Raw genomic sequence first — 16,148 nt, forward strand, 5'->3', positions numbered from 1 at the left:
GGTTTGGTAAAGGGAGCACAAAAAAATTACTGAAGAAAATAACACCTTCAAAATAGAATAGGCCAAATGGTAAAAAAAAAAAAAAAAAAAAAAAAAGACACAAAATCCATTGAAGAAAAAACTGCGTAAATAGTAGAATTAGCCAAATAGAAAGAGAGGTACAAAAGCTTACAGAAAAAAATAATTTATTAAAAATTAGACTTGGGCAAGTAGAAGTTAAGGACAACAAAAGACATTAAGAAACAAAACAAAGTCAAGAGAATTTTTAAAAAATAGAATAAAATGTCAAATATTCTAATTGAAAAAACAACTCACCTGAAAAATAGATTGAGGAGAGTATTGGACTAGCCATGATCAGAAAAAGCCTAGACAGCACCTTTCAAGAAATTTTTGAGGAAAGTGCCCCTGATAGTGTAAAATCAGAGGGTAAAATAGAAATTGAAAAACTTAAGTGATCACTTCCAAAAAGAGATCCCAAAATGAAAATTCCCTGGAATATTGAAGTCAAATTCCAGAACTTCCAGATTAAGGAGAAAATATTGTGAGCAGCCAAAAAAGAAACAATTAAAATATTGAAGAGCCACAGTCTGAATAACACAACATTTAGCAGCTTCTACATTAAAGGATCTGAGGGCCTGGAACATGAAATTCTGGAAAGCAAAGAAACTAAGATTACAACCAAGAATTACCTACCCAGGAAAAATTGGTATAATCCTTAGGGGGAAAAATAAATATTCAGCAAAATTGAGGACTTTCAAGCATTCTTGTTGAAAAAAGCCAAAGCTGAATAGAACTCTCAGATACAAGCGTTAAACTGTTCACATTCCTACATGGGAAGATGTTACCTATAACTCCCAAGAACTTCTTACTTTGCCTCCTAATTCTTGATTTTTATATTACTGCCATTTATTGAAAATCACTATCACAATATTTAACTCAAAATTATTCTTCAATTAAGATGGTTCTAACTTCAATTTAATTTAATCAATAAAATATTAACATCTAAATAGTTCATGTTAAAGGCCTATTTTGTAAATGTTCCATTCTTGTTAAGGTATTTCAGTATATTTTTAAATAATAAAGTGTTTTTTGTTTTAATTTTTTTGTTTTTGTGTTTAAGTCATCAAGCCAGTCTCCAGGTGGAATCTTTACAAGAGCAATTGAATGTAGTTTCCAGGCAGAGAGATGAAACTGTACTTCAGCTTTCTGTTTCTCAGGACCAAGTAAAACAGTATGCCCTGTCCCTAGCCAATCTACAGATGGTACTAGAACAATTTCAACAAGGTAAATTATATGATATATCTAAAATGTATAGAGACTAGGACAGTGATGATGAACCTTTTAGAGATGGAGTGCCTAAACTGCAACCCTCTCGCCACATGTGAGCCCCCCTTCCCTTACCCCTGACAGGAGAGGGAGGAAGTGCTCCCATTGAGTTGCTGGGCAGAAGGGTGGATAATTTGAGGAGTGTCCTCAGCACTTGTGGAGAGGAGGAAGAGAGCAGCCCCCTCTGACACACTCCAGCACACATATGAACTAGAGTGTTTTTTTTTCCTCTTAATTTTAGGTTTTATGATCAGGTGTGGGGAATCTAATCTCTTTACTCTTGAGGTCTGCTGACCCATGGGAAATATCCATGGAGGGTCACACATGAATAATAGCTCATTTTATATTTCAGTTCTTATATAAATTTCAGATGTTTGAAATTAAGAATGGAAAATATTCATCATGTACAGTGGGGAAAAGGGCAAATGACCTCTGTAGGGAAAAAGGATCATCAATAAGTATTAAAATGTATATTGGAAGTTTCTTTTTGCACAAATGCTGGCAGTGGGTTTCAGAAGATTTTCACCTATTATTTGCTACTCTTTGAAAAGTATATAACTGATTAACCGTCATCATAGTTCTTAAAGTGTACTCTGAATGGGATAATGAGAGGAGCAGCTAAAATGATTTCAGATAATTTTCTGGGAGCAACTATGCTAATAGACATAATAATTTTCCCCCAAGGGCTAGATGAAATAAATTAAAAACTAATTTCATTTCTTTTTAGATAATAATGTTACTTTTATTTAAAGTAGTATCTTTTGTCTAAAGTTAATGTCTTAAGGTAAAGCACAGCAACTTTCTGTTTAAGGGAACATTTCTGTTGTTTCTGTTACATTACTGAAAGCTTATTAATATGTGTACAAAAATTTAAATCAAATGAAAAACTTAAATAATAAACTTTTTTGTAGAAGAAAAATCTATGTATTCCGCTGAACTAGAAAAGCAAAAGAAAGAATTGACTGAGTGGAAAAGAAAAGCAGAGAATCTGGAAGGACAGGTTACATCACTACAGGTAGGTAGAAGAGATTTTCCATTTAATCATGCAAAAAATCTTCCAGATTTGTTCTTATTTCTTTGAACAATTAACTTGTGTGTGTGAAATGATGTAAAATCCAGATAAATATTTGAGAGCTCTTGAGAATCTTAAAAGAGAAACTCAGAGGACATAAAATGTAGCTTCTGCACTTGAATTTATACCTTTGAGCAAATTATTTTACCTCCAGACCATATATTTCTCACTGTCAAAAATTAATTATTTGCCTCTAGGCATTTTAGAAATATTTAGAAATAATTGAAGAATTGTAGCCTGTATATATTTACATGCACATACATATAGACTATAATATCTTATCTTATACATATATACTTGCACTTAGGTCAAAGACTTCCTTTATGAAACATGGATATAAAATTATAAATGAACACCTGTATTTGGGAAAAATCACTTTTTTTAATAGACAGTAAAGGAAAAATATTATGTATTTCCTTCTCCTCACATGTGTGGAGGAATACACACATTTTTGTGTGGTATGTGTGTATATCTATATATTCCCTGTATAAAGGAAAGTGATTATAGAAAGCACTTTGATACAAAACCAAAATGACTTAATCATAACATACCCATGAAGTAGTCTAGTAAATATATATAGAGGCTTTCTGTCCTTGCCACTTGGTACTTCAAGGGCTTTGCTCTCCTTTGAAAAACACTAAAAAAATAAAATTAAAGTGAAAAAAGTGAATGTGAAAGCAGAAAGTGAAGAGAGCAGCCTGCTGTATGGAATTTTTGGCTTACCGGGAACAAATTGCCTAATTTTCCTGTCCCATGGTTGACTGTGGATAAGTGAAACTGGATTAGGGGATGCTATTGTATATATTTTAAAATTGAGGTTGGAAAATTGAGTCAGATTAAGTCTCTGTAGCCAAACCAAATTGGGAAATGGAAGTAATACCTACAAAACCAGACACAATCTTATACTCATTTTTATTTATAGAGCTATTCATTTTAGTTTTCCTTTTCTCTGATTATAGAGACCCTGACTTTCTCCTCCACTCTCCCTCACTTTCTATTGTAATTTTATAAGGTGTGATTAAATTATGTAAATCATGATTATCAAGTTGCTACTTCTAGGAAAGATAGTGTGATAAGAGTAAAAAAGAACAGAGTATGAGTCAATCATCCTGGTAGACTTTCTCAAATATATTCCAGTTTTAATTATTCTGTATATGTTGTGTAGAGCTTAGAACTAAATTCTGTGCCATTGATTTTGTATAGTAAATTCTAATGAGCATTCTTTCTTTAAAGGAAAATTTGGAAGAAGCAAATGCTGCCTTAGATTCAGCATCAAGACTTACAGAACAGTTGGATCTCAAGGAAGAACAAATTGAAGACCTTAAAAAGCAAGGTATAAATATAGATCTTTATTTTAAAAGAGTTGGGTTACAGTCAAAATGTTCTGAAGACAGGCAACTAATAGCTTTAATAGTAAAGCACAGTCAGTCTTATTGTAGTGTTTATGGCTTGTATTCCATTTGATTCTGTTTGTTCTATTCCCAGTTCATTGGAGCATGGTGCTAATAACTGGAGCCTTAAATTCAGTTCTTCTCCATCCCTTTTAATTTTACTCTGTTCTTTGGCCACAAATTGCATCCATAACTATGGTCTGGTATCTAGGAAAAGTTCGCCTTTGGTCACAAGGGGAAGATTTAACTAGAGAGATAGACCATCCTCAATGAAAAAATTCTGAGTACATTTGAGAAATGGCATGTATTAATTAAAATATCAGAGGAAGATAGCAAGATATCAACATCTTGCTTGCTTTCTTTTTGTTGAATATTGTTTAGATGGAGTAAATATATAATGGAATAAATATAAGGTTGCTGGTGATATTCTTTAAGGACATAACTAGAATTCGGGTTTATCATGTGGTACAGTATACATTGCAGAGAATAACATTTGGCCAATATATTATCCCTATGTATAACCTCTTTCCTTGCCAATGAAAGTGGTCCATTCTGGGGCCATACCTTAAAGTACTGTCCAAACATGTTATAAAAGGGTATAAAGACAGGGAAGGTATGTATTTCAGAAGCGATAATCATGTACTAGAGATATGGATCCATGTTAGACAAAAATTCAACAGCTGACTACTTAGTGAGGAATACAGAAGCAAACATTTATCAAAGGTTGAGGAGTCAGAAAAAAGGACAGTGGTATTCAGGATAGTCATTGTGTCAGGAACCATGCAGACAAGAAATCAATGTAGATAAATACTGAATGGCAGGGCAGGTAATATGGGCAAAGAGTTGGGCAGATGAGAACCCAAGAACAAATAAAGGTATGGTCAAAAATCTAGCCAGACAGTTAGGAAACAGAGTCTTTAGAAGTACAAGGGGCCAGAGGATTATCCAGAAAAACAGATCTAAGGCATTAACACCAAGAGCTCTTTGGTTCTCAGACACGACACCATAATATTCTTATTCACATCTTAATTGGGATGGAGAACAGTTCCAGGGCCCATTTTGTAGATACAAGATAGTGATTACATCTCTTTAGGAGTATGTGGTTGGAAAAAAAAATCCGGAGTCTATCACTTCTTTCTGGGGAAGGTAGGTAACATGCTCTGTTATCAGTTTTCTGGGATAAACCTATTTTTTTTGGACATGGCCAAGGCAAGGATTTGTTTTGCTTGACTGCATATTTATTATAAGGACTTTGTTTTTCTTTTTTTAATGGAGTTGGAAGGAGAGAAAATAGATTTTTGTTTATTATTTTTTAATGGAGTTGGAAGGAGAGAAAATAGATTTTTGTTTATTAAAGAACAATAATTAAATTGAAAAGAAAATAGCAAATCCTAATAAGTCTAGTCCTTATATATTTTAGTCCTTATGACAACTGGAAATCATTGGGAGTTTTAGTCTACCCTAGTTACTATAGACAGTCATATCTTAGAAACAGACTATACAACCAAGAAATATTCTCAGCTTACAAGGGATTATCACTTTAGTGATAGATGGTGTACTATGTAATATCTAACCAAGCTTACACTCAAAGACATTGATGTGAATTTCATAATTCCTAGCAACAGGAACTTCTTTATCATAGATGATATGTATTATCAGAGTCCCTGAACCACTTGCTCCTCCAAAAACATCCCTTCAACAATTCCATCTTAAAATCTTAACTGTTCACAGATTTGGTTCATGTTTGTTGTCTGTCTTATGTTATTGTCACATTATATTGTCGAGAACACTGATGCATTAGACGTTAAAAGTAATTTTCATCTTAAGTGTTCAGTAACTTTTGACTCATTTTTTTTAGAATTAACAAAAGCCACATAAAAATTGTTACCCTTAAATAACTATGGTATTTGAGGAAAGGCAAGCAGCCAGTATTGTTCAGACAGGAAGGTGACATAAAAAGACATTTATTCTGTTAAATTTTTAAATGTGTTTTTGCTATTTTTGCAACTTGTCTTAAAAGGTGTCGTTTCATAGCCATTTGAAAGATTAATTTATTTTTCATATACATTCATAACAGTTAAGTGGTTTAAACTCTTAAAAGCTATGTACCCTTTTGAAATTATAAATAAATTCTTAAATTGACTAATTCAGAAAGAGCATTGTATTTTTGCTTTCATAGATCATTAAACACATTAAATGTTGATGGATGTTGTAATACTGTACTTTATTTTTAACACAAAACTTGGCCAGACAGTAAAGAAATTTGCCAGGAGAAACAACTTTGAAACAACAAATGGCTTTTGCTGTAAGAGCATTCTTAGTGCCTTAAACTGTAGAGGAAAACTTAAGAGATTGTTTTTCTTTATAAGCATCCGTAGATTGAGGATTAGAATGATTAGTTAATATAAAGTTTCAACATTTAAACAATATGAGGAAATACTTTTTAAAAAGAGTTGTATTTTATTCAAAATTTTTAATTATCTCATTTCTGTAGAAATGAGATAATCTTATGTTATGTTTTCATTCTAGGAAAGGCTAAATTCAATTGGAAACAGGAAAACCTAACCAACAAAACATTTTATAAAACAAGTTTAATGTGTATTATCAGTATTAAAATTCTAGATTTTAAATTATTTTTACATTTAATCATAGAACAAATTTCATTTAGATAAGACTATAGTTGTCATCTAGTATGATTTCTTCTGTTGTATACAGAGTGTTTTCTGCAACATGTCTTATGTTTAAATGCCTTCTGGAAGGGTGACCTTTTAACAAGGCAGTCTGTTCCATTTTTGAAAACCTAATAGATAGATAGTAAATGGCTAGAAAAGTCCTCTGTAGTGGAAAAAAATTGCATCATCAGTCAGTCAGAATTAGGTATTTATTAAGCACCTGTTATGTGCCAGGAACTGTGTTAAGAGGCTCCGGAAATACAGATACAGTGGAAGATACAGTGTAGGCACTTGTAGATTTAATCTACAGTATTAACATTTTCGCCATCATTTTTAAAAGTCCATTCAACAGATAGTTAAGTCAAGCTTGATTTGTAGCATTTTTTTGGTTTCTGTGGTGTAAATACTCACACTCCCCCATTAGATTGTAAGTTCCTTAAGGACAAGGACTGTCTTTTCCTTATTTCTGTTCTCAGTGTTTAGCACAGGGCCTGGCACTTAATACATTTTTATTCATTTATTTATTCATCACTATTCCGAAAATTGAGCAATTGATTCTCACAGGCTGGTTTAGCCTGGTTCCATTAAACCCCTGGAGAAAAGGCAGTAGCAGTTGGGGTTATCAGGAAAGGTTTATGCAGCATATGGTTCCTGGGATAAATCTTAGGGAAAAAGAGGTTCTTTTTGAGGTAGAGGTGAGGAGGATGTGAACTCTAGTAACTAGGTATTGTTTGTTTTAAATTCAGGGAAGTGTCTAGCAGACTCCCTATGGACACGTGGGGGTTTTGAGACTACATTACCTGTGATTCCAATGGGTCTTAGGGCGTGGGGACGTCAAAGGTCCCCACGCAGGGGGCAATTTAAATTCAGAGGAGGGCCTAAACAAGGCCCTTGGTCTTCCTGAGGAGCTGACTGGCGAGTGGGAGAGAGAATGGGCTCAGGCGGTAAATTTAAAAGATAGGCGCGGTCATATATATATATTTTACCAACATGGCCATGGTTTTAATTAAACTACTAATTTCTATTATTATATCAGTCTTTTATCATTTATCATTTTAATCTTAACACATATGGGAAGTGGGAGGTAGATTGGAGTGTGTGAGTAACATAAGGCCAATTTGTCTTGATTGTAAAGTGGAAGAGGAGGAGGAGGAGTGTCCAGTAAGGCTAGAAAAATAGTTTGGGATCAGGATGTGTAGGATTTTAAAAGCTTTAGAAGAACTTATAGTTAATCCTTGAGGCAATAGGAAATTACTGGAGTTGGTTGAGTAGGGAGTTACATGGTTATATTTTGACTTAAGGAAAATCACTTTGGCAGCAGTGGGTAGAAGATAGCCTGGAGGGGGGAGAGACTTGAAGTGGAAAACCAGAAATATGAAGAGCTGATTTATCTGGATAATATCCAGCAGAGGAATTTTTATCAGTGAAGTATATAGCATGGGAAAATAATGAAAAGGAAAATGAATCAACAAGTGGTGTATTTTAAATGGTAGAAAGAGAAAGAGAAATACTGATCTGTAACTTAAATATTCCCATCCTTTGGCAGTAACTTTTGCAACATTTTACCTGAAAGATTTGTAGTTTCCAGTGGTCCTGGAGGCCTGAGTTTGAATTTTGTTTCTGACACAGTGTGTAATCATGGGTAAGTCCCTTAACACCTCTGAGTGTCCATTTCTTCATCTGTAAGATGAAGTATGATACTACCTTAGAGTTGTGATTATCCATGTATATGTAGCTTTTAGTGAAACTTAAAGTGCCATATAAAATACCAGGGCCTCAAAAGATGTTTTTTATGTGTGTTTTATTAGGTGGAAAGGATATTGCCTCTCCAGCCATTCTGGTTTTGGTTCGCATTCAAGTTTTATTTATTTGTTAATATTAGGGGAAAACGTATTATAATGGAATATGTAGTTTAAACTTAAGTAAAATATACATATTAATAAATTATGTGATTTTACACACTAACGTGCATTTTTTATTTTATTTCCTTGTTCTATATACCTATCCTCCAAACTTTTTACTCAAAAAAAAATGCTGTTAGATAGATGTTTAGTTGAAATAGAAACAGAAGAGAAAAATAAGGTTAAAGCTTTTGTTTTATTAGCAAACAGCAAACTTTTATTAAGCACCTACTATTTGCCAGTCATTGAACTAGGTGCAGGGAAAACAGAGATAAAAATGAAAGATAAGCAGATAGCATTTATTAGGCACTTAACTACATGCCTGGAACTATACCAAGTGCTCTGGATACAAATACAAGCAAAAAGAAAAACAATCTCTGCCAACAAAGAGCTTACATTCTAATAGGTGAAAAATAACCCTCAAAAGGTTTTGAAAAGCTGGGGGCAAGACAGGGAAAGGTGAAGTCCTAAAAGTCAGAATCATAGCTGGGAAGGAAATAAAAGGATGGCAGCCCTGGACCCTAACTCAAAATTGAGGCTCCCAGGAGGAAAATTCAACAGTGAGAGAAGGGGGCTGGCATAACAAAGGGGATGTTCTACCTTGAGGACATAGATGGAGGAGGCCCCAGGTGCTGAGAGAAATTACAAGGTGAGACTTCAGCTGAGATGTAAGGTATTAAAAGTCCGGAAAGTAAGAAACACAGCATGTGGTATGGGGAATGGGCCTTGCCCTATTCAAGCTTATATTGTAATGAGGGAGAGAAGTGGTGGCAGCAGTATTATGAATACAGATGTAATAAAAACATATAAAGCAAAAGCTTTGACCTGGAAGTCTCTAGCAGCCTGGGAGGATCCCAAAAGGCCTTATGTAGAAGGTTGTGCTTAAAGAAAACCAGAGATTCTAGAATGGAGAGGTAAGAAAGGAGAACCTTCCAGGTGTTCCAAATAGCCAAGGTAAAGGTTTCAAGGCAGAGGAGTGTTACATGTGAGAAATAGCAAGAAAGCTATTATGGCTGGCCTTTGGGACAATGTGTGTAGTGGGGAGTAAAGTATTAATGAGATTAGAAAGATAGGGTGGGGTCATGTTGTGAAGAACTTTTTTTCTAGAAAGTTTTTATTGCTATCTTCTGTTGCTTATGTCATCATAATTATCTCTAGAACCCTCTATCCCAGGGGTTGGCAACGTATGACTCTCGAGCCATATCTGGCTCTTTTGAGGGCCAGATATGGCTCTTTCTGCAGGAGCCATAAAGTCAATTTTTTTTTCAGGCGCTGTTACAGGAGCTGCACTGTGAGCACTGTACGGCTCTCACGAAATTACATTTTAAAAAATGTGGCATTTATGGATCTCACGGCCAAAAAGGTTGCCGACCTCTGGTCTATCCCTTCCACAGAGCCATTCCATATAACCAGTAGTATTTTTAAAAGAGAAAAAAACCACAGCTGTTTGATACATTTAAAAAGTTGAAAGTATATGCCATGTGTAACACTCGTGTACCTCCCATCTCCATGAATGGGTGGGATTGGGAATGTCTTCTTACATTTCTTCATTTGAATCATGCTTAATTTTTATAATTTGTTAAATTCACTTTTAATTTTTTGGTATGTGACCCTTAACACTTATATAACATTGTTACAGTCTTTATAATGTGTTTGTTTCCTTGGTCCTATTTATTTCATTCTTCACCAATTCATGTAGATCTTTCCATGCTTCTGAATTCATTACACACATTTCTACAGTACAGTAATATCCCATTACGCTCATGTACTGTGATTTATTTAGCTTTTCCCCAGGCATTGAGCATCTGTATTGTTTGTGAAGAGCTTTAAATATAAATTAGATTAATTTGTATTTGATCCTAGAGTTGATAAGAAGCTACTGTTTATTGAGAGGGAGGCATGACTTAGTCAGATCCATACATTTTGTGAAAATCACTTAGGCAGCTGCATGGAAGATATTGAAATGAAGAGAAATTAAAGCAGGGAAACTAGTTAGAAAGCTATTTTAGTAGATCTAGCAAGAGATAATGAATTTGAACTATGGTGGGGTTGAATGAGTACAGAAGATATTGTGAAGGTAGAAATGATAAGATTTGGCAACTTAATAATAGCTAGCATTTATATAACATTTTAGAGTTTGCAAAATGCTTTACAACCATTGACTCATTTTAGTCTTATGATAGTCATAGCAGATAACCATATCAGAATAATAGCATGCTATTATTACTATGATTTTATAGATGAGGGAAATGAAGCAGAGAGAAGTTAAGTGACTTTTCTTGGGTCACACAGGTAAGTCAGTGCCTGAGGCTTGATGTGAACTCAACTCTTCCTGAATCCAAGTCCAGCATTCTATCCAGTGTGCCGCTCAGCACTTAGTAGATAATGTAGAATGAGTGAGAATGATGAGTCTAGAATGAAACTATTTTTAAACTAGGTAACTAGATAGATAGTGGTACCGCTATAGAAATAGTGAAGTTTGGAAGAGGAGTGAATTTAGGGACAAAGATCTAGTCTCCAGACATCAGTTCAAAACGTTCAGTAAGCATGTCCAGTAAGCACTGAAAAGACTGATGAAGACTAGGTATATACCTCTGGCAATTATCTCTGAAGAGACAATAATTAAATCCATGAATGCAATAGGATCACCAAATAAGAGTTTAGCAATAAATGAGAAGAAAATGTTACAGTGTATAAATCACTGATTTTGGAGTCAGATGACCTTGCTTCAAATCCTACTTGCAATGTTTACTCCCTCTGTGACCTTGGGCAAGCCTCTTAGCCCCCGGGCCTCAGTTTCCTCAGCTATAAAATGCTCTTCTGGCTCTAGATTTAATGATGATCAATTGCAATGGCTTAGAACAGAGCCTTAGGTCTATAATCATAGGTAGAAGGTATAATAGATGATAATCCAGCTATGAAGCGTTAAAGCAAAGTTTTGAAATGCTACATATAAAGGAAGTTTCTAATGTTCATAGAACTACTTTCATGATGTTGGTTAATAAAATTTTCATTTTATATAAAAGACATTAAGTTTTCTAGGCAATTATTTATACAAAAATAACATATAACATCCTGTTGAAAACAATCCAAATACATTCCCAGACACAGCTTTGTTGGCCAGAACTTTTGAAGAATTTCTTTATGTTATCTTTAGCGGGAAATAGTATTTAAATAGAAAAATATAAAAAGTACCAGATAGTTTTTGAATTGCCATAAATGGTTAACAGATTATTATCAATTGGATAAAAGTTTAGATTCTAATATCCTGTGAGACAACTTGGATTTTGAGGGTTTTTTTAAAAGCAGAGTTTATATTATTTAAATAAATTAGTTAACTGTTTTATTGTTACTTTTTTCTCATTGAAACTAACTTCAATGAGAAAAATTATTTCATTTACATAGGTAATTTAAACTATTTGCAATTGACTAATAAAGAGCTGATTTCAAATTAAACTTCATAAGTTGCATTTTCTTCAATAAAGCAGGTGGATGGGAGCAAAGCAGGTGTCCAAAATAAATATTAAAAATTAATTTTGTTCATAGTTGTGTACTTTTTTGATATATTAATGGATAACTTTAGAATACAAATTATTTTATTCTTAGATGTTTTCCCTTTCCAAGGGGAACTATTTATTTTCCTTCAGGCATGATAGTTAAGTTTGTTTCTTATAAATTATATTACTAGAGCACATTCTTGTCACAAATGTATTCAGCATCTTGATGACAAGGTCTTAAATTGGTTAGTAAATCTTAAAGGAAATGAAATTACTTTTTTCAATATAATCATTTCTCTACTCCTATTTTTGGAATATAATGGTATTTTTTGATATAAAGAGCTGAAATTAAATCATGAAGACTTTAGTTTGGGCCTGCTTCTGGCAGCATGACCATCAGCTAAGGCATATATCCTCTCAATCTCCCCTGGCAATTTTTTAAGACTGAAAATTTCACAATAACTACTGGGAGCATCCTCACCAGGAATGCCTTCTTCCAGAAAAATCATGAAGATAAAATTAAAAACAAAACACATTTAAGAGAAAACAACCTTTTCCTCCTCTTTCCTTTTTTCTTTTCCCTCAAAACTCGGTCCCTTATCTCACTTATTCTGGAAGTACTGGTCTCACTACTGGTCTTGACCTGTTCTGTTTCAAACTTGACTTCCTCCTTACGCAACATAGTGGTTCATTCCTTACTTGAGCTCTGGAGATCTGCCAGTCTCAGTCTCTCCAATAGCTAGCATTATGGGTGTGAGTCACCATGTCCAGGCTATATTCATATTCTTTAAAAAATTATTGTTTCTCTACACCTTTTCACCATGCTCATCATAGATTATAGTAAAACCGTGACAAATTAATGATCAGTCTAATTTAATGAGCATTTAAAAAGTAATGGAATTTTATTCCTTTCAGGTTTATTCAGAACTCTCTGGTAATTGTTTTCAAGTAGAAATATTTTCTGGTGCCTTTAATAATAGATAAAAACTAATTTATTCAAAGTATTCATTTATATAAATAGAATTTTAAAAAAGACTTTTGCTCACTGAGACTATTTCTTCTACTTGTACCCTTGATTTCATTCTCTTCTCCTTTTTCCATGGTTTTATTCTGTTTTTGTCCTTTTTCCTCTCATGTATCTAATTTTTCTCCCTCTCTATTAGCCCTTTTCTCTTTGAAAGCAAACAAGCGCAGGTATCATTATATCTAGAAAATAGCCCTTCCCTTGATCACTGTCCTATATTTTTTCTTCCCATTATTAATAAAGCTGAAAAATTTATAGCCAATGCTTATACTTTTAATTACCTACTTTTTACTCAATCTCTTCTAGTTTGATTTTTTATACTTACCACTTTGATAGAACTACTAGACAAGGATCATAAGAACTTTTAAATTGTCAAATCTAGTGGTCTTTTTCAGTCATCTTCCTTAAACTTCCTTAAAATCTGTGACTTTTGTCAGTGTTGAACCATTTCTGGATTCTTTATTCTTGCTGGATTTCAGAGATACCAGAAACTCCTGGATCTTTTCCTTGTTCATTTCCTTCATTGGCTCCTTAGCTATTTTCCTGAACAATTATTGTAGATATTCCCTTAAGTTCTATCTGTAACCTTTTACTCTCTTAACTATCAGTCCTATGGCTTCAACTGATGGGGCTTTTTTGTTTTTTTTTTGCTCTTCTTATCTAGATAACACCAACCAATAATATTTTTATACAAAGAACAGAAAAAGAGCATTGCATATGAAATTATCTCTTTTGTGTAGAGCTTGCATTTTAAAAAAAGTTCATAATATATTTAACTCACTAGTTTCAAAGTTGTCTCACTTGTCTATGTTGTCCTCTGAATCTTCTCATCTCTTTTGTTCACTTCCTTCAAATATTTTTTTGGATTTTTTTTTTAACATCTATCACTATATCCTTTTCTCTTAATTCTTTCCCTTCAAACCAATAAAATACCATTTTCTTGTATCATGTTAAGCTAAATAAATTCATACATTAGCTATATCTGAAAATGTATATTTCATTCTGCACCTCTGCTAGTGCAGCTTGATGCCCTTTTTCCAACTTATTGTCTTCCAGAACTGACTGAAACACTAAAAGATTGTCAGTCATCAGGGTTGTATAGCCAATCTGTGTTCAAATCTGGCCTCAGACACTTCTTAGCTTTGTGACCCTGGGCAAGACACTTGACCCCCATTGCCTACCCCTTATCACTCTTCTGCCTTAGAACCAATACACAGTATTGATTCTAAGGAAGAAAATGAGGGTTTAAAAAAAAAAAGAAATTGTCATTTTCCATTTTGTCATCTTTGCCAATTTAAGTATAAAATTGAACTTCAGAGTATTATTTGTTTTAATTTTTATTTATCTTTTAATTAATGGTTTAGAACTTTTTTCCCCATATTTTGTTTTTAGCATAGATTGATTCCCTTACGTACTGCCTCATTTGACCATTTATCTATTGTCTTTGTAGGGGTCCTGGGGACACACTCAATTAATGTTAGAGTGAGTGTGGATGTTGGCTTAGCCCACTGCAACTCAGAACTCTTGGGTTCAAGTGATTTACTAAACTTAGGCTTTCTGATAGCAAAGATTATAGTTGTATATCACCATGCCCAACCTCACATATTTTTTATCCAAACTCAAATGCTACCTCCTTTAGAAAGTCGTCTTTGGGAGGGAAAGAACATGAATCATGTAACCATGGAAAAATATTCTAAAAAATAATAAACAAATAAGTAAAAGGTCTTTACATAAAAAATACTTTAAAAAAGTCTTTGATCCTCCTTGTCTACAAAGTTTTCTTTCTCAGATCACTCACAGTACTTTATTTTTTAACTCACATACTTATGTAATCATAATTAATCTATTAATTATTAATACAATCAATTAATAACTTTTTTATAATTTTATGCTCTTATAATACATATAAGATGCAAGGAGGCTATCTTTCTTAATTATTTTACTAGTGTTTAGCACAGTATTTTTTACATTATAGCTTTTTAATAAATATTTTTAAAATTAATTTTGGATTTGTATTTTTAATATTTGACTAAGCATTTATGCTTTTGTTTATACTGTTTATTTTATTCACTTATTTGAATATCCCATCAGCAGATTTTTATTACGCTCCTAGTATGCACTTCATACTATGTTAAACGAAGGGGCAAAACAATACATGAAAACCTTTTAATAAACCAGTTTGATGAATCTGAATATAAATTTCTGTCCCGAGTAGGTAATTAAAATATCTTATCTATAAATTTTTTTTTTTTTAACCCTTGTACTTCGGTGTATTGTCTCATAGGTGGAAGATTGGTAAGGGTGGGCAATGGGGGTCAAGTGACTTGCCCAGGGTCACACAGCTGGGAAGTGGCTGAGGCCGGGTTTGAACCTAAGACCTCCTGTCTCTAGGCCTGACTCTCACTCCACTGAGCTATCCAGCTGCCCCTTATCTATAAATTTAATTCTAGGAAGTGTCACATTTTGAATGATTTTTTTTTTACTTAATAATCAGCTTTTTTTAGAAAGTTTATAGACAAAACCGCTTCCCTTTCAAATATTGCCTTCAATAAGATGAACACTTAACTATGAAAATGTAAAACTTTTCTATCTCTTAATCTTTGATTGAAAGAAGAAATTTTCTTTTCCTGAATTTTTTGTTTCAGAAATTAGCTTTGAGAACATAGTGGAAAAAAGTCATCTTGCATAGTTTGAAATACTTGATATCATGTAATCTACTTTATAGTTTTTGCTTTGATCATATAACTTAGTAGAAGTTAAAATTCCTTTTAAGTAGTTGTGGAGATTTTCCTTTCCCCATACACAATTTACACTTTTATTCTTCCTGTTATTGTACCTTAACTGTATATTTAGCATAAGTGAAACTTATGAAAGTGAATAGAGCTGAGTTGAAGAATGGAAATGGGAGGGAAGAAAGAAAGAGAGAAAACAAGTGAGTGTGTGTTTGGGGTGAGTAGATTGGGTTAAATGGATCAAGTAGATGAATAATTTTCTTATCTACTTGAAATTCCCAATTATAATTAACTAATACTTCCTTGTGACAAAAAACAATACCCCCTACCACCCCCACTGCCCCAATCGCCAAAAACATTTGATGCAGGGACAACATAGGCCATATATTTTTTGCCCTGATACTTTCATGCCTTTCCAACTTGATGGGGATTGTTTGTTTCACTATCTATTCTGTGGGACTTTCATTGGCTTTTCAGTTATTCAGGGTTCAACTTCCCTTCAAGTGAATTTTTCATTTCGTTCTCATGGTTTA

The 16,148-nt window shown here is 33.5% G+C and overlaps 1 protein-coding gene across 2 annotated transcripts in view; it reads left to right on the forward strand.

Moving 5' to 3' along the window:
• Nucleotides 1–16,148, forward strand: part of TRIP11 (thyroid hormone receptor interactor 11) — a 106,886-nt gene that overhangs the window by 73,131 nt on the left and 17,607 nt on the right. For both annotated transcript variants that reach the window (XM_044665041.1, XM_044665042.1), the window contains exons 14-16: nucleotides 1,121–1,284; nucleotides 2,238–2,341; nucleotides 3,632–3,731. In XM_044665041.1, coding sequence (XP_044520976.1) covers nucleotides 1,121–1,284; nucleotides 2,238–2,341; nucleotides 3,632–3,731 — 368 coding nt within the window. The remainder of the gene's footprint in view (nucleotides 1–1,120; nucleotides 1,285–2,237; nucleotides 2,342–3,631; nucleotides 3,732–16,148) is intronic.

The sequence above is a fragment of the Gracilinanus agilis genome, chromosome 2 (assembly GCF_016433145.1).
Source record: "Gracilinanus agilis isolate LMUSP501 chromosome 2, AgileGrace, whole genome shotgun sequence".
NCBI classification, from domain to species: Eukaryota; Metazoa; Chordata; class Mammalia; order Didelphimorphia; family Didelphidae; genus Gracilinanus; species Gracilinanus agilis.